General features: G+C 37.1%; 1 protein-coding gene across 1 annotated transcript in view; it reads right to left on the bottom strand.

Moving 5' to 3' along the window:
- The window catches only part of EXOC2 (exocyst complex component 2), a 137424-nt gene that overhangs the window by 55800 nt on the left and 61065 nt on the right, over positions 1 to 20559 (bottom strand). The window contains 5 exon segments of the mRNA XM_062570039.1: positions 2607 to 2728; positions 5794 to 5951; positions 6282 to 6350; positions 10362 to 10486; positions 14891 to 15016. Of these exon segments, the coding sequence (XP_062426023.1) occupies positions 2607 to 2728; positions 5794 to 5951; positions 6282 to 6350; positions 10362 to 10486; positions 14891 to 15016 (600 nt within the window).

Raw genomic sequence — 20559 nt, forward strand, 5'->3', positions numbered from 1 at the left:
AGCTTTATTTATTTAATCATATTTAAAAAGCCACTGTCATGGTATAACAGCATATGCAGCAAGCACTCTACCACTCTACAAAAAGTGGCAACTTCTATAGGTTTACCTAAACACTGAAGCTAGCTGGAGTTAAGAGAGGAGGTGAATTCAGAACTCATGCTCTTTAACCAAGTTCCTCTGTGGACATACTTACTTTGCAGCACCACTTGTTTTGGCTTAATCAGCTTCTCAACAGAACTGTGATGAACTGTGCATAGTTCACAGGCGCTTTGACAGTTTATCATACACACATTTCTCATCAGAACTGTATGTATTTCTTGAAATTTCCTTTTAAATATGAAAGAATTCACATGAATTATCATCTCTCCCCTAAGGCCAAGAAAGGAGGCTAACTAATGCATGCTGAAAGATATTTTCACTGCTCTTCACACTTCAATTATCTAAATTAAGAATAGCTTAGGTAAGGTGCAATATCCTGCAATTCTACATCCCAAGAAAGTACAGTGTTAGCGAGGATAAAATGCATTAAAGGGGTTGCATGGAACAATTCCTCTGCTTATTTTCCTATTTAGTAAACCTTTTACTCAGCTGATATTTTTGTAAGGCTTTGGATTACGCTGGTCAGCCTTTAAATGCTTTTGCCGCCATTCCTCCTTCTCTGAATTAACACAAAAGAAACATACTACATTTTCTTCTCATATGTCACTGTTCACCAAATTCCAGTCAAATACATTCATGTAAACCCCCTGCCTAATCTAGCATTCACATAATTTGGCTTTCATGACCTTTATGACCAGTGATCATACTCGAGACGGAAAGAACGTAGATAGCTTCTCAGCGCCAGCATGAGTATACAGTGTTTATCATAAGACAACAAAACCCAGTGTGTGGGCAGATGTGTCCTATTTAAGCAGCTAATGGTAGAGTGCTCTATTAAAAATTGCAACTGATCCGAATGCCTCTACCAACTTACAATATGCACTAAGAGATGAGACTGAACTTTGTATCAGCAGTCTATGCAGCTCATTTCAGAGAGGCTGTAGAGAGAGATTCAAGCCCAGAAGGAGTCTTTCTGACTAATATATTACAGGTTATTTTATCTGCAATCCATTTAGGTAGCTCCATGAAAATATCCATTAACTGTTCTTATACTGCTTCCCTAAAAGTAACAGTTTCTCCAAGAACCCAGTTCATACAGTCCTGTCCAGAAAAGGAAAAAAAAAAAACTAAACACTTTAATCTTATGCAATTTTCCTTTAGTTGGTAAAAAACAAAAGAAGAGAGCTGCAAATAAATGCAAGAACATTAAGTGAGAATCACCACATAGGCATGCATCTTTTCTTTTCTCCTGACTGATGTGGTCAACACACAGTACTGCTTCACTGACAGGAGATGGAAGAAGCAGTTAAGGAAGGCTGGAATTATTGGTCAGTTGAGAGAGAGATTCATTATCCAGCCAAAAAATATCAGCACATAAAGGACTCTGATCTTTTTGGATTCAAGAAAGAAAAGTATGAGTAAAGACATCCACACCAAATGGAGAATCATTCATGTTGACATTGGTAAGCTTGCTTTACTAGAAACCTAAGGTACAGAGTACCTAACAGAACCTTAACCTTAACCTTAACCAAAGTTAGGCAGAACTACAAAGGCAACAGGCTTCCTGACTTAGGGCTTCATTACAATTACACACCAGAGCTCTAGCTAATGTTGCATGTATAAAAGGGAGTAAAAGAAGGTAAGTCTTTGTAGGTGTTAGTAATGAAATAGATACTGGACAACGTAAAAGATACTTTTATAGCACACTAAAAACTGAGGAAAGTGAAGAATAGTACACAGAAGTAGGTTGCAGCCTGGAAAAGAATACTTCCTTGGGACATATCAAAAGGAAGAGTAGAATGACACCTGATTGTGGTATATAATGAAACACTGGCTAATGAAAGTACTGGCTCCAGCAAAAAAAAAAAAAAAAAAAAAAAAAAAAAAAAAGAATAGCTGGAAATTTAATCAGCAGACATGCAAATACGAAAAAAAAAAAAAAAGGCAAAGTCTTTTAATGGTCAGGGTAACTAGCTTTAGCGGGAGAAGGAGGGAAACCCCAAAACCAGGTGAATTAGTGGACTATTCTGCCCTGATTTTAGACACGTGTTTATTTCTGGAAGATTTATTTCATTCAAACTCAAGCTTTAGGGGAAAATAAAATTTAATAAAATAAATGAAAATATAGCCTGTGTTGCACACAAGGTTGCATTAGATTAAGTGAATGTGCTATTGACCTTGAAAAGATAAATATTTATGGCAAAAGCTGTGAAACAATAGGAAGCTCAGGGACAAAATCATTAGTAAAAGGCCCTGGGAAAGCCACAACTAAAATATTATATGAAATTTTTTGTGTTTTTTTTCATTTTACAGAAGAAGTCAGAAAAGAAAATGTTTCCAATATGGCAAAGCTGCATCAAGAGATAAATCACCTGCATTTTAAAATTGTCTCAAACCAGAGGAGACAGATCTAACTACCATATGCATCAGATTAAGGGAAAAGACAAGACTCATAATACACAATGCTGTCAGAATAGTAAACACAGAGACTTGCAACCTTTTATTACCTTCAGCTGTGTGTTGTAAGGTCACTATAATGCAACGCACACGAAGGTCCAAAATAAGATCCTGGATGATTTGAAGCATGTCATTGGGTATCTCAAGGGCAGTAAGTGACTCAGAACTAAGCCTGAAAAGGAAATAAAATGAAGCTGAACTGTAGATACACAGGATTTTTAAACTTATAAAACTTCATAAGGTTTAGGAGTTTTTATTTGTTTGTAAGTCTTCTGTGCACGTGAATATAGTAGCTGCATCAGCAGTAAGCCTTTGAAAACTTGTTATCTCAATAAGAGAAGATAATTTATTTGTTTAATTGAGATGCTGAAAACAAGCAAATACATTGGGTTTTTTCCTGTAACATTATGATAATGTTACCATAGAAACATGTCAACTTTTCCCATTACCCACCAACCCGCCTGGCATCCATCTACTTTCTTACGATCTAAGAACAAGCCCTTGGGAGTGGAGGCAGGGTTTTTTTTGCTATATTTACATAAGTGTCTAGATCAAATCCTAGGCCTATACAATGGGATTTCAAGGTATTGTTTACTTGCACTAGTACAGTAACAGTCATCAAGCTGCAATAAATAGTGATGCGGAGGTACATCAGATTACAAATGTATACCAAGTTAAGCAGCTAAAAGGAAATACAGCTCCTGCATCACCTGCAGAATGAGTAGTGAATTCATTCACTGTTTCGCTCCCAATTTTGACCGGACTCCAGTCATCAACTGTTGTAGGAGAGGATGGAAATATTCTTTTCTATTTTTCATGCAGAAATAGTAACACAGTCACTGCTTACAAGGAGCATTTGAGCTTTTAACTAAAAGGTTGCAGTTGTGCCCAGCCTTTAGGTAGAGGTACAAAGCGAAGTTTACTGCTTTTATCTAAAACTTGAATATGTAAGCAAGGATATTCAAATACAGCCTTTGCTGTTTCTTCTGCTGCTAACACAAGCAAGGTATATATACTAGAAATTGCCAAAGAACAGGAGTAGAAATGTTTCTGATCATACACCTGCAGGTTCTAGTTCTTTACACTTGGTGTTGGGCATAAACCATCAAAAAACCCACCTAACTGCATTTCAACTCTGCAATGTTGTAACTTCAAAAAATGTTATTCTGATCCCAACTGCTGTCTGCTCAGCATAACTATTGAATTAGTAGATTATATAAATCTGCATTATCTCAGTCAGCCAAGAAACACAGAATGTAAGCAGCAGCCATCTGTGAGAAGTTTGACTTTAGACTGCACAAAAGTTCTGTACTTAGAGTTATTTTTTTCCCGAGGCAGCACTCAGCTGTCACAACCCTCAGACTTTCCTTTTCTCATATCACTTGCCCTACCAAATACATGCCTTTCTATCCCTACAATAATAGGGAAGCCTTGCAAATAACATCTTGACCTTATTCCATATTATTACTTTAACTTATCCTCTAGCATCTATCCATATTGCACAATGACAGTGGGTTACTAGTGAAAGTGTAACCCTGCTTAAAGCTGTGTGATACATACATACAAGCAGAGAAATCAATATTGCATAGCCCTAATTCCAATTTTTTGTTATCTGATTTTGTAAAGTTTAGCATGCTTGAACGAAAGCAGAAAATACTAATCTGTGAGACAACTGAAAACGCTAAAATACTGTCACATGCTTCATAATGTGTATATGTTGGAAGTTACAGCAATAAGACCTAAGCTATTACATAACTTTTCCAAAAACAGCTTTTTGTGCAACATGTAGATGACTCATGAGAAAAGTCCACCTTCTTTGACAGTGGGAGCCACAGATTATTAGCTTGTCAAAGAACCCTGGGGCTTGAAAAGGAGAGCTCTATTACCTGCAGACCTCACCATCACTGGCCTGTACCCTACCATGGTCTTCAGTGCCTCCTTCCCAGATTGCCTCTGTTCTCTACTTTTGACTACTTCGCATTTATAGCTCATTCCTGTAAAGTGCCAGCAGAGGTATCAGTAACAACGTGAGGTAGGAAAAGAAAGTACAAGGAAGAGAGAAGCTCCCCAGCTCTCACTTCTGGTATTTGTAATCAAAGCAGTGGAGAACCTCTGGAAAATAACCTTTATATATCCTATCACCTGCAACTGGTTCATGCCTTGGATGGCAGGATTCTAGAGCAGAACTAACATTCAAAGCATCTGTTGGTTAAACCCCCAAGCCAACATTACACCTGTGCGAGCAGCAAATTTTAGAATTTTGTAATCTGAGTGAAATTGGATTGTTTTTCATAAAAGAGTAATACTGATATCAAAGCCTTTTCCCCCTCCCTCTTACAGCTTTTCAACAGATGACAAGTCCATTCCCTTTTAACTGCAGGGTTTCCGTAAAACTCAGCCAGAGTAAGAACCTTCACATTGAAATTTTTTCTCTGAATGGTTGATGTTCAATTAAATGTTCAGAAGAATGTTAGGCAGACTTAACAGGTATCACTGCCAGCTCTACCTGCAATCAGAATTATCTGTACATAATTATACTCCTTTCTCTTTCCTCTCTGTGCTTTGCTTGTTATCTGCTTTCAAACTTGCAGATTAGAAGTGCTGCATCATATCCAGGTATTACTGTTATTATACAAATTTTTGAAAGATATTGACAATGTTTATATTCTCGATAGACAAATGGAAGCCAATTCTGTACATTTACTAAGATATTTTGTAATCAATCATGTACGTATTGCTAAGTTTATGAATAAAATTACGTAATTAAAGCAGAATGACATTATAAACAGGAGTATCACCTTATATAACACAGCTGTAAACTAAACTATGAAACTGTAAGCTAAATTATGATTCAAGAATAACACTATTGCAGAGATGGGAGCATGTGTAGGAAATGAAGCAGACAATTGCAAAGCTGACTACCAAATTCTACCCTAAAGAATCTAATCGCCTCTCACGATGTGTCTATGCAGTGCCAGGCAAATCATTTATTCAAATTCTTTCCTGAGAGGTTCTGAAAAAAAAGATCTTTATGTCGTAAGGATACAACATGAGACATTGTGAATTAAAGTTGCACACAGAATCCTAAATCTACCATAAGCTATTTTTCTGATCCTACTTTTGAAAGCATTAACATTCTTACTATCAGGTTTTTTGATGCAGTAAGACAGACAATTTGACTTAAAGTATACACATTCCAGGAATAGTACCATATTGCAGATAAACCGTGTCATTTACCTCACAGTCTGGATGACATGTGTTAACCACTGGCCAGAAAGTTCAGATTTCATCTCCCAGCCACCATACTGTCTTGATTCTCCTTCTCTGAGGCTAAATGGAAGCAAAGCTCCACGGATAAGTTTTACCAATGAGTACATCACTTCCTGAATCATTTTCTGCAACAGAATAAGGGGGAAAAATCAAGTAAGAGCTGTATGAATATGCTTGATCAACTGTGTACTTGCTGTACACAACAGATGGGGCTCCACATGACAGAGAATAGGGGAGAAGGAGGTTTAAGGGCATAGAATTGACTGTGCAGGAGAGCTACCATTTAGAGAAGGCCGTGGCTTTTTCACGGCAGCATTGAAAAATATTTTTGAGAAAAGACCGAAACTGGGAGTATCCAGCACGAAACAGACAATTTAAGAAATTTGATCTTCAAATTGGAAATCTTTCTGTGAAGGACTATTAAAAGAAAGCCAAGTTTTTCCCCCACAACTTACCTTGAAATCATTTTGTCTTTGCCTAGCATTTTTCTTCGATCTTTCCATTTGGCCAGATTTTTCAGCAGTCTTGTGAAAATGAGAAAATTGAAAAGTGTAAGTATCTCATAACCACCGTTGAAAATAATTCTGAAAAAGGGGTTTCAAAGTGAAGAAGTGAAAACTGATCACTCACTTTGTGATGTACTTACAAAAACTAACTCCTGACATTTCAATAAGCAAAGACAATATACATCAACAAACTTTACATATAGCAGGTCAGTCTGCTAATGTTAATGCCGAGGAACAACATCCATTTAAGACAGAGAAAAGCATAACAGCAGTCAAAATAGTAGGAAATTCATGATGTCAAAATATTCTCATTAGAATGTTAATAAGATCTAAACTTTATTATTCAATTGTGCATCAAGTTTGTATGAAGAAACTATTATGTTGTCAGCATGGAAGCTGCCTGGAGAAGGACACTGATGTAAGGTGAAAGATGCCTTGGAATGAGGGCAATCTGGTGTTACAAAATGTACGTGGGAGAGTTGTTTGTTTTTTTAAGGAACAGTATTTTGCTGAAAATTCTCTTCAAATAATTCAATTAACTGTAAAAGAGACTGCAAACTGATCAGCATCTTGATAGACAGTTCTCATTTTTGAAAACTGAGGAACGTGAGTAAACTTTGCATAAGACAGTTACAGTTGAAGAAAAACATGGTTTGACTAATAGTCTTCCTGTTTGTAGTTCTAACCTTTTGTGGAGTCTACTGAGAACACAAAGCAAATTATACCGAAAAAGTTATTTAAAATACTGGGTTATGTGCAGACATAAAATCTTATAGTTAAAGTATCTCCTAATTTTATGTATGTAGAGCAACATCTACTGGACAAGCAGTGCAATAGCATAACTATAGTTATACTATATATTTTCCTCAAAGAGAACCAGTACATCACAGAATCACAGAAAGGTTGAGGTTGGAAGGGACCTCTGGAGATCATCTAGTTCAACCTCCCTGCTCAAGTAGGGTCACCTAGAACATGTTAGACAGGGTTGCATCCAGGCAGGTTTTGAGTACCTCCAGAGAAGGAGACTTCACAGCCTCTCTGGGCAACCTGTTCCAAATTCCAATATTTTCAAGTCATTAACTAAATGCTATATTTTTCCAACTCCCTATTCAGATAAAACATTTTGGTTTTTAAGGTAAATTAATAATTTCTAGTGAGCATAAATTAGAGAAAAAAATTAAAAGGACAACCGCGTAACAGTTTTGGAAAATACAGAGCAACGGAACTGTTTTGGTTTAGAGCTCTGAATAGCATAGTTTCAGGCAAGGAGAACAATGCTCAAAAATTACTGCTACATCTAATACCTACTTCTCTCTTTTAATGCCATAAGAAAATAAAAAAGCTTATATTCCTTTAAACCTAAGGTAGCAACTTAAAATTCACACTGTCTTATAGTTGGATTAAAGAACAACAAAAAGTACAGAGATCTTTGATATATATATATATATATTTTTTTTTTTTTTTTAGTGGTTTCACTGAAGACCAATCTTAAACCTTTCCTGCACAGACAGACCAAAACTATTTTGTGGTAAGACCAACGGTTACTATTCACATATGCTGCTTCACCTAGAGTGATTCAAAGAACTAAACTTTTTAAACTGTTGGAAATATCACGTAAATCTTTAACTGACAGTATTTAAGGCATATAGCTAACCTTTCAGAAGTAAAAAGAAAACCCTCAGAAAACAAAACCCCCTAGAACCTGAACAAGAAAAAATAAATACAGCTTATTATTTATAACTGGGGATTTTCTTTCTGCATTTTTTTTATTCTAGTCCTCAAGACATTTGAAGTTAACTGAACTGGCCCTCTAAGTCATTTTCACAGGACTTGTCCCACAAAACAGTAGCAATTGTTCTGCTTCCAGAATGCTAACAAACAGCAAGAAAAACATTAAAACAAATTTCTTCAGGGACAACGAAAATCTGTATGGTTTCCTACAGAAATACATATAAACCTTGTGTCTTGAATAAGATGCTATGACAGAAATTCTTAGATACTTTTAAAGAGGTTTTCTAGCTTACGCCACCCCCTCCTCCCACGCTTTCTCAGTTGACTTGTGGAATGCAGAGCACTTGAAAGGACCTAAGGGCACAGCCCTTCCTTCCTTTCCCAAGATTTTGGCTTGGTCTTCCATAGGGACGAAAGGAACAGAAGAAATCAAGTAGCTGTGGGTGAACTTCTTCAAACCTCAGACTCTAGCCCAACAGAAGTAGAGTACATGTATCTTAGAGACTAACAGGAAAATCACCTCCTACTTTTTTATATGGAAACAATGTTTTGATCAGACTTTACATAAGATCGCTCTGTTTTGCACTTGGACTCATGTTCACAAGCAGAACTTCTCCACTTTGTTTACATTTCAAAATGTTTTTTCAGTTTCTCTACAAACTGCTTTCTTTTTCACTGTAGTTGCAGAGATAAAAAAAAAATCACAGTAACATAGAGATGAATTTGTAAAGTTTTACTTCCAGTAGAATGGTTAGCAGACATCAAGGCTGTTATTTCCCTTATGAAACAAATGATGAGAAAATCAACAGTACCAAGTTGTATTCTTGATTCTACTTGCTTCACTGGATGTTATCTATAAATGTTGTATCTTTCAATTTTATCATTTGCAAAATGAGGATAATTAACAGAATCTATTCACTGAGGCTATAAGTATATATTGCATTCAACATATACAGGGTTATAGTACTTATCAGTATCATTAAATGAAAACATTATATTGATTTACAGACAGCAGCAATAAATAGAATGATAGCATAAAAATTAATTTGTTAGTTAGCCAGAGGACACGGAAAATGACAAAATAAGCTCCTAAGTTTCCTTCCTTAAAGTTAATTTGTTTTATTTTCTATGAAAGCTGCGAACAGTAGCAGTTAGTTACGGCTGTAGCTTTGCTTTAAGGATAACTGTCTGGTGGGATGGTGCAGCTCTGATGACTTAAGGATGTAAGCACAGCTGGCTACAGTAAGGATGCCAAATTAAAGAATATCTTAACAGATAAGTGACACAGCTACAACTAAACAGAGAGGATTTAGGTGCATAATCTTTTAGGTTCCAAATAGAAGCTGATCTGAAGAATGTGTGTGCCCAAAAGCTTGCTTATTTTCTATCTCAATTAATATTACTTCTCCTTATAGACCGTGTCTTCACAGTTCTATAGGATGTACAATGACCCCCAACCTTCAGTCAGCAAGAATATTCAATGATAGCTATGCAGACTGTACGTTAACTAATGCCTTTAAATCTGCTGATGGAATGGACAGCTGCCACACCCTTCCTCACATTTAAATCGTGTTTTTTTTCCACATCATTCCACATGGTGGTATGAATCATTAAATTTGGCTTTTTAATACTTTCTACTTCTATGCAGAATTTGTGAAAATCAGATCTTCTGAACAAGAAGGACTAGAAGCACAGGTGACTATCTGTTTTACTTTCAGATTTGCCTGTCTAGAGTGTGTCTGCGTGCACCACCCTGGGCCTTTGTCATTTTGCAACTTTGGGGCTGAACTTATCTTCACTTTCAAATTCTTAAAGCTCAAGAAATGAAGATTCTTTCCCCAAAAAATTAAATATTTTTTTTAATAAATAAATAAATAAATAAATATTATCTCTTACATATCTCTACCCTTCATGCAGTTTGTTATTTCTTCAGATCACTAAGCCAGGGTAGTAGGCCAGCAATGAGTAAGAAGAAAGAAATTACACAGATTTTAATTGCAGCCTGTGGAACACACAGATCACTGGCAGAATTCTAAATAAATTCAGTGCATGATTTTGTTCTTTTAAAAATAAAATTAAGAATTCACTTCTAAATGTCAGTATTGCCAGACAGGTTACTAGACAACATTGCAATAACCCCAAGTTAGCTGCTCTCAAATGTCTAAGGGTTTACAAATTGTTTTATAAGCCTCTGATCAAAAAAAGTCCAGCCACTTTTTCCAGTGAAATACAATACTTCAAACATCATTATTATGGAGTTGTGCTATACAGAGGTGATTTATATGAAAAAAAACATACCTCACTGAATAAGCTTCCATTCACATAAGAAATCCAGAGCTTCCAGAAGTTGGGCAGCTGGCTTACAACAAGTTTTGTCAACTTTTCAACAAATACAACTTGCTGAGGAGCTTTATATCGCCAAGCTAAAAGGAGAGGTGGGGGTAGGGGGGAAAGCAAAGGTAAATAACTTTGCATTAATAATAAAAGATCTACAACTGGCTTGCTGCCACTTTGTAGCCTATGAGTGACTATACCATATACACATAAAACCTTTCAGGTAAGAGTGGAAAAACTGAACAGTCTGGTCCATATACACATGCACAATTAGTATACATACAAATTCTTTCATCTTTTCTCATATCCTAACAAGGTGCCAACACTAAGATAGTATACAGAACAGGCCTTCTCTGTAAGGGTATCTACTGCAATGCTCCTAACAATCCTTTCAGCTGGTCTTCTGTCTTCCAGTCAGTCTAATTAGAAAGATAACATGAAAGCAATTAAGACATTAAAAGTTTCAGATAAGGAGGTGGTGATGCTCAAGAAACAGGCCTAGTTGGATAGGTTTGTGATTAAGGCAAACCATGGGAACTTGAATATCTGCTTTATTTCCAGCTCATATAGAATTTTCCATTGTGGCCTGGGGAAAATTGCCAATCTCTCATCTTCAGCTCCATTTGTTTGGTAGTCTTTTTTTTCAAGATACAGGGCAGATCACAACTGTTAAACTCAATTAACTTAGCACCAAGTATATCCTGAAATTCTTGGAACAACACAATCAGGATTAACATACAAAACTGCATTTCTCCCTTCATCAACCTGCTTAACATGCCTTCTTCACTGGTTATCAAAATGCATCAGGAAAGTAGCTTACACTTTGACAGTAGGTAACTTTTCTCAGTTTCTTATTGAGGATAAAAGTGAAATTGAGGGGAAAAGCAAAGTGAAAACTGAAAAGAGGCAGTGAAAAGGCACCAATGAATATATAAAGCAAAGGCAACTTTGGGGAATACTGCTCTGTAACCATCCTTCTCCATGTAAACCTTTCTTGATTATGATGCTTTAGCAAAACAGTGCATCTCAGTAACTCCTATGTCTAAGGCTGTTATATTTCATATAAAAAATTAGAGCCCACTTTGTAATGTAGATAAAAATAAATCACAGATTTTTGAACATGTAATGAGGATCCAGGTTTGTTTGGGTTTATTTAGGTCTTTTTATAAATGGCAAAATTAAAAATGTGAGACTCCTAAACAATTCACCAGCTGGGCAAATGTAGTTGCTTAATAGACCATTAGAGTGGTTAGCCTGCTTCACCAGGGCCTCAGCATTGTCTTTATTGTGTTGGCAGACAGTCTTGAATCTCCTTGAAACACAGCATGCTTTCTGTGACATGCATCTATAGAGCTGCAGCTCAATTATTGGTCCACTTCTTTACTGAATGGATAAACATCTCCACTACCCAAAATAATTTCTTCACATACCAAAAAAGTTAGGGAATTCTCAGTTAGTTTTTGGACAACACGCATTTCCTCCACATCCTCCTCCCCACCCCCTCAAGAAACCACCATCCACCAACCGACAATAAAAGCCCAAGATATGGAGAGAGACTCTGGTATAATGAAAATGCAACTCTCTGACAACAATGCATCAGTTAGGAGACATAAAAACTTCAAAGTTCAATCAGTATAACTCCTGGTTATACTACAGCTAGGATGACCAAGAAACATTTTTGCCAGCTTGGTTTCTGACAGTTAAAGAAATGGTCTAGACCTAGTAGCAAAACAGCTCTTCCTACTAACATAGCTTGTGACTTTACTCAGAAGCTGGGCCAATGATGCTAGAGTAACAGAAGTGCTATAATGTCAACAAATCCCAAATTCTAACCAGAATACTTCATCTCCTTCTAGAAAAATCTTTTCTTTGCCACATGCTCCAGCACCCACCTAAAGTTATAACGAGTACAAACACACTGCCAAGGTTTATTTCACTTATGAAATCCTTTTACTCTGCAGGAAGCACACTTCTGACTTACTTCAGAGATTGTCTCAATCCTGAGTCAGCAAATAGCAGTTATTTGATGGACTAAGCTACTGTACATCATATCAAAAGGACATTCTGGGCATAACTTTAGGATATTTTGACTGTGTAGCTACAGAAAACTCCAATCTACATTAAAGTTGGTACAAAACCTAACAGCTGGAAAAGCAAAAGGCAACAGGCTTTTAACCTGTTCTGATCCCTGGTTGTGATAGTCAGCATAGAACTTACTTTCTTTTATATCTAACGATCTACAAATCCTCATTCTGCTTCAGCAATTAAGAGCAGCCAGGGTAAAACGACCACTGATTTGTAAACTGAGGGTATGAAGATAATAATCACCATAGAATCATAGAATCAGTAAGGTTGATCTCTGGAGATTGTCTAATCCAACCTCCCTGCTCAGCAGGGTCACCCAGAGCATGTTAGACAGGGTTGCGTCCAGGCAGGCCTTGAAGTCTCCAGAGAAGGAGACTCCACAACCTCTCTGGGCAACCTGGTCCAGTGCTCTGTTACTCTCACTGGGAAGAAATTCCCCCTCACGGTCAGGCAGAACTTCCTGTGGTTCAATTTCTGCCCATTGCCTCTTGTCCTGTCACACGGGACAACTGAAAACAGTTTGTCCCTGTCCCCTTGACACCCTCCCTTCAGGTACTTGTACACATTGATAAGATCCCCCCTCAGTCTTCTCTTCCCCAGGCTAAACAGGCCCAGCTCTCGCAGCCATTCCTCATAGGGCAGGTGCTCCAGCCCTCGGATCATCTTCACAGCCCTATGCTGGACTCTGCAGTAGCTCCATGTCTCTCTTGTCCTGGGGAGCCCAGAACTGGACACAGTACTCCAGATGAGGCCTCACCAGAGCTGAGTAGATCCCAGGGCAGGATCACCTCCCTCAGCCTGCTGGCAACACTCTTCCTAATTCACCCCCGCATAATGTTGGCCTTCTTGGCCACAAGAGCACATTGCTGGCTCATAGTCAATTTGTCATCCACCAGCACTCCCAGGTCCTTCTCTGCACAGCTGCTCTCCAGAAGCTCAGCCCCCAGCTTGCACTGGTGCTGAGGGTTATTTCTCCCTAGGTGCAAGATTCTGCACTTGCCCTTGTTGAACCTCATGAGGTTCCTCTCTGCCCAGCTCTCCAGCCTGTCCAGGTCTCTCTGAATAACAGCACAGCCCTCAGGTGTGTCAGCCACTCCTCCCAGCTTGGTATCATCGGCAAACTTGCTGAGGAGGCACTCTGTCCCCTCATCCAGGTCATTGATGAAGAAGTTGAACAGGATGGGACCCAGTACTGAGCCCTGGGGGACTCCGCTAGCCACAGGCCTCCATGGTGTTTCTCTGTGTTGAACCACCTAGTCACTTGAAAAAGATAGGCTGGACAGTCATGAAATCAATGAGAATTTAATGGGGGTATCTGACTTACGAAATATGCTCATGAGTGTGAAACTTGCTTTCTGTTGCTAAGATTCCAGAGATACTCTTTCCCATCTGAAGCATATCTTGTGGGAAAGAAACTGGAGGAGTCAAGATCAATCTTTCAGGAAAAGCAATCTTCAGTAAGTAAACTCTATTGCAGTCTAGGATACTTTAAATAACTCGAACTTCCTTCAACCATACATTTATTATGATTATCAATCCTCTAGGTATCTTAACAGTGTCTAGCTAGGCCATATAATCAAGATCATTATGATAAATTCTTATAATCTGTACTATAACTACTTAATGCCTACATCTTGAAGATGCAACTAAAGCTATTGTTCACGTTTCCTCATGAACATATGCTCGAACCAGAGCTGAATGTTATTTGAATGCTACAATTTGGAATTCAAAGTAATTTGCTCGAACAATCTCACGGACAACCATAGTGAATCACAGATCCCAGTGGAGGCAGGGGCAGGGGGGAGGAAGAGATTTCAATTCTAAAATTTGCTGAAAAAAGAACTGGTCTACAAGCAGCCTGAAAACAGAACACATCATGGTATATTTGGAATTGCAGCTCCTGCATTGGCATTGTAAGTGGTTGATTTATTTTGGTTCTCCACACAGAGAAAGTGAAGATGGTGGAGCCCTCACTCTTTCTAGGCATTAAGTGGATATGTTCACCAAAGAGTCAATGAACTCAAGGAAGAGGCAATTCATTCCAAGTCTAGGATCTTTGTAACTTCTAAAGGAGCTAGCAGATTAAGCTCCTAAAGGATTACGACACACTGATCCTATAGATTTCCTTTGAAACTTGGTTCTAACTGTTGGCTACAGAATCTGCTAAGCAGTGGCAGCAGATATGTCTTTCAAGCATATACAAAAGATACAACACCAGCAATGGAAAAGTAGTTGCTTACATATATGAGGAAAGAAAAACAGTTGGTTTTATTTTTTTCTAAGGGGCAGAGAGGAGGAATATTACCTGCACTGTATTTTAAGAAGCAAATTTCAGTTACAAACTGCTCTTTACCTGCCAACTGCTGACTGGAGATTTGCTGTCTACAGACAATAAAACAAGTGCCTACCATCATCGCGGCCAGATTGAAAGCTGCTGCCCCTTTTCAGTGAAGCAGTTTGACTGAGATGGCCAATCGGAGATGGACGCACATCACTATCCAGGTCTAACATTGGGCTATGGAGCACTGAATTGCCTAGAGAGAAGAAAAAGTATACACATTTTGTATATAAATTGATAAAGAATTGCACATTAGTATGGAATTTTACTTTAAAAGTGATTCAAGTTCAAGCTATTTAGCAACATTCTTAATCCTAGTTAATAAGAGTATTTGTCCACCTATACCAATGCTATTCAATAACACTATTTTTGACTTCTGTAGCAAAGGCAAAGCCACTAGTACCATATGGAAAACATCATTCTTTTGTCCATCTCAGTTTTTGCTTTTTTTCTTAATGCTCTATAAGTGTACAGAATATGTGCAAATTTCTGAAAGGTGACAGTGTTGGAGTATGATTCTTTTCTAAAGAAGTTCTTCCTCTTAAAATCCTTTAATGTTTTTTTTTAAAGCAATTTCCTGTGGCCTTTCACTGTAGCCTCACTGAGATACTGCCATTACAGAGCTAACTGTTAGTTCCTACATTCATATTACCGTTCACGCTATGAAACACTGATGTAAATAGATTCAGCTGGTACACAGTTAACAGTGGTGCAGAACACTAAATTGATTAACTTGGTGAACTCACCTTTGCTACTTTTTGTCTGTACTAAGAGTCTGTTGAATATTTAATCCCTACATCACTTTATGACACCCTTAAAACTGATGAGTTTTCAGCAATATAGAATGTGCTACAGTGATTTAGGTAGATTATTCACCATTACCATGGGCAACCTCTACAATGAATTTGAATAGGAATTTGAGGAAACATCTTTTCTTTTGAATGAACTGAACAAATACAGACTAATGAGGAAGGAAAAACTAAAACTTTCAAAAGTTTTAATAGTAGGCATACATATTCCAAATATGCAACTAGTTAATTATGACCAAGTATTATGCAACTGCCCACTCAACAGCAATCTGTGCAAGGTCATGCATCTTCTGCATTTACAAAGTAATACTTATGGCTTCTAAGGCACATTTTAAATGCTGCTAATTTGCAACAACTGGCATCTGTAAAAGCATTCCAGAAATCTTGTAGAATGAAGTAAAAACAAAACATTTTTTTCCCTCTCAGGATTTAAAAAATGGCTCACAAAAAAGCATGCATTAGATGTGTTACAGAGATTCTATTCAGTATAAGATTGTACAGAAGAACGTGTGAAATTTTAAGTTCTTCACACAGTTCTGTGGCTTCCATAAGAATTAAACTACTGAGATTCAACATATCTGCATTTTATTTGGTTGAAAAAAAGGCAGACATCAGAATTTGAAACAAATGAAAGACATATTTGTTGGTTAAAACGTATATTAAAAAAATAACCACGCTGTTTTCACATAAACTACATTTAGAAAAAGCCCATGATATACCAAAACTTCCCTCTTTGATGTCTACATATGGAATTTATGCCCTCACCCTTCAAACACCTTGTTAATATGAGGAATTTCTTGTAAACAGATGGTCTCTAAAAATGACAGTACCCATTAAACCTCAGAATTAAGAAAAACAGACATACTTACAAAAACATCTTAATGTCAATTAGTTCAATTAAAACCATTTGCCTGAGGTAGCTGAAAACCTGAAAATTCTGTATTGCTGATGATATACTAACCCCCCAGTGCCCAAATGGTTTATATATTCACCAGTAACAGAAAACATGTAAAGAATACTCTCTTGTTCCACCAGAAAAACCACATCATCAGTTTGCAGCCATACCAGGAAAAGAAAGTTTAACATGAACTAATTTCTTAATTGGTTGTCTAGCATTACAAGCAAGTATAACACAGCAGCAGGGAACTACAACAGCACATATACCCTCAGGACTAATAAACATCTGGACTACATTAGCAAAGCTGATCTTGCTCTCAACTGACCAGAAGATAGCGCTTGAAGACTGCACACTGAAGTATAAATCTTGAAGGAAGGGTGGAAGTGAGAGTTAACTTACAAACAAGTTTTCTCCCATCCCCTCATTCCCTCTCTAGAGCCAAGAGGTTAAATTTAGCAACACAGCATAATATAATGAATAAATACTATTGTCTACAGCCCATACTACTATTTATAAAGCTACATAAATGGTCACAAACAGTAATTTACTGTTTATTTATTATTTGATTTGCCTACTATTTCTACATTTTTAATCTGAATATAGGACATCCACAATCTCAAATTTCAAGAAGTTAATTTCTTACGTGCTTACAGGTTTTACGATATTGTATAAACAGTATGAACAATACATTCTGACATGCTAATTTTAAAAAATGCAGTGCATCTTTGATGTTACAGAAGTGTTTTTTCCCAAAATACCACATCTACGTGGAGCATATCTTTCAGTGACCCTAGGGCTTTAATCAAAAAAACAGGAAAAATAAAAGAATTACATTCTCGCCATCTACCAAACAATCATGACAAACCAGAAATATAATTAAATCCTTATTACTTTTACAACCGTAAAACTATGAGAAGATCAAATAAGCACCATTTTTAAGGACTTTGAAATTGCTTTCAAAAAAATTTTAAAGGATTTTACTGGGTTTCAACTTCCTTTGTACACAGATATTTTAAAGGTGTGTAGAATGAAATAAAAGCATTCCAATACTATGTGACATATAAATAGTACAACGGTTTTGTTCAGGTCTCCTGTTCTAGTTCAGTAAGATCTCACCAGAATAAGCTCTGCTCCCTTCCTGCCCCCGCATCCCCGGCAATGGGTTTTGAGGTCATTTACTCAGTTCGTACATTCATTTACTAGCACATCACTCAAAAAAGTCACCTCTGTTGGCTGTGAATTGCAGATTTTATTTTTCCTTTGATCCCATTTTTTTGTATATGTTATCTATGGTCTAGGTATGCTGCATATTACATAGCTCAGCGGAAAATAAAGCTAACATGAGATGTGCCTAAAACAAAATTTTCTGTGATTTGCAAAACAGTCAACAACTTAAATCTTTAAAAGTAGCATTGCTTTCATATTTCAAAACTATTCTGAAACAGAGCATACAAACTGTTTTGCACTATCCATCGCTTCACAGCTCTGCACCTCCTTGTTTCTTTTTCTTTGCAGTCTAAGAGAATGAGGTTTCTTCTGGGAGTCATGCATGTCTCACCTCCCTTCCACAAGCCTGTCACATAATTTACATAACATTCAGCTACAAAAGATACTGACTGACCAGGGGAAAACACAGTGCCCAATATATTTGGAATGACAAAAAAGAAATCATAATGACAAGTGACAAACTTCAGTTTGAGTAACTTTTCAATATGATTTTCCATGGTAAGTCAAACACCAGTCATTACACAGACTAAATGTACATACACAGCATGTATATGAGCAAGATTTAAAAAAAAGAATCTACAGATGTGCAACCAGGTGAATACAGTTACTGTATTCTTTCATCCTTTATGTATCTTACAGTGAATTTTCTCACAGGCTACAATAGTGAGGGAACACTGATCTATAGCCTCCGGACTCTCTGAAGGGCGGCAGACTTCCTTACCACCCTTAAACACCTTTGAACATTTTTTCCTGTGCACAGCAGGCCCTTGTCCTGTGCTACAGCCTGACCACCCACTGTTGCTTGTTGACCAAACACACAGTGCCTGGAGCCTGCACTGACACAACTGGGATAAGATTCCTTTCAAGGACACGGCATAGAGAATTTCAATTTGTCTAGGCAAGAAATTAAGGGAGTAGAATAAATTACCTCAAAATTAACCTGCTCAGCAGATGAATGGCTGCATTTTATTCTTTCTCTTGAGTACTCCTTCCTGCTAACTTTACACAGACATTTATTTAGAAACCGACATTTTAAAATGATCAATAAGAATATGAGTTATATTTTTAGCAAAACGATGAGTGTAGAAGATTAAAAGTGCAGCACTTATGGAAAATATATTTTTGGAATACAATTAAAAATGAACAGCCTTTTCATCTTAAAAGCTAGTTTTCCTTACGCCAAATGTATCTAGAATGAAACTATTTTTCCATTTAACATGAAAAAGACAGTTGAGACTATTATTATTTTCTACTGGTATTCTAAGTGTTTCCCAACCAGGATAAACCTTACTGTCAATCCTGCAGGGCAAACATACCAAAGCAGAAGTCAAATACTTCAAAAGTTCAGCTTGTAAATAAAAATGACCTCATTTTACTAGCACTAGTTTCAATGGACACTAACATTTTCAGCACCTTTGAAAAACAACCCACTTCTCCTCAATCACTTGAAAAAAGATTTAGGAGATTACAGTAGACATGAAGGTAAAATTATGGCCACAGAAGAGAGTTTTAATTTATCTTCAGTGGTATCAGCTTTTCAATTTTAGTTTTAAGCTACCTATGCTTCTCTTCTTAATCACTAGTATTTACTGTCTGTGGGATGGGTTTGTATCTTTTCAAGTATTATGCAAATTATGCATTATCCTAGATGTCAGATTCTACTAAAAAATATAAACAACAGCAAAGTAACAGGTACAGGAGATAAAAGTGAAAAACAAATTCAGTGTCAATTCATATTTTAATTTGCTTAATTAATAATCTATTAAGGGCTTGCTTGACATTTGTTATCAAAAGAGTATTTCTGCTGTGGACAGGGGATGTGGTTTAGACGTGAAATGGCTCCCAGCTGCAAGAAGTCGTCTTCCAGCTGTACAGTAAGCAAAGGCAATGGAAGAGAACCAGCTGCTAGGATAACAAATTGAAAAGGCCCTTTTGACACAAGCCTTGCTGGCCTGTCTGATCTAACAAAGATGGATCATTCATCGCAAGGTGAACAGAATCTTAGTGTGGTACAGAAGAAAGAGCACTGTGGTCTAAGCATCCATCTCCTTCCCTCACACTACACCTAGCTTCTGTTACTCTGGCACCACAAAAATACATACTTTCTACAGTATCTGGGAGCTGTGCATCATAGTCTGAGTGCTGGAAAAACTGGATTTTTTCAGCAATTTGAGCTACAACAAAAATCACTCTGACCAAACTAGTACACTCCTGTTTCAAGAGTCGTTTCAGTGTCAGGAACACTATTACGTATTTCGTATCCCAAAGGGCAGCAGAAAGACCACACAACAACTTTGTTAGTGTCTCCATTTACACTTTTAGTTTCTAAAGGATATTAATAGACTGCTTATTTGCCCTAATATTATATAACAACTCAAAAAGATGTGTTAATGAACGCAAGTATTTTTTAGTCCCTTGAAAGATAACCAGATTAGCGGCCCTCTCCATTCTAGCTCGCAGCCTTATAAAATCTACACAGCTAATATTAAGCCTAAGCAATAACCTTTGGCCACACAGAAAATAGTCTTAATCTTTGTAGCTTCTTTCCCTCATACTCATGTCAAGAATCCCATTGCTTAATTCATTTTGGCTCCCTGCCCAGTGCTCCAGGCAAATTTTAAACTAAACCTCATTTATTTACATTTATTTTCATGCCATTTTACGTCATTATATCCCCCATGTTTCCTGTACTCCAACAAGTCTGAGAAACCTAAACCATAGTGAAAAATTAAAAAGATGCCCACGTACTATGGAAAATGCCAAGTAAAATTAAAAATTATAAATTTATAATTTTTTAATAGAAGG

Source organism: Rhea pennata, chromosome 2, assembly GCF_028389875.1.
Source record: "Rhea pennata isolate bPtePen1 chromosome 2, bPtePen1.pri, whole genome shotgun sequence".
NCBI lineage: Eukaryota > Metazoa > Chordata > Aves > Rheiformes > Rheidae > Rhea > Rhea pennata.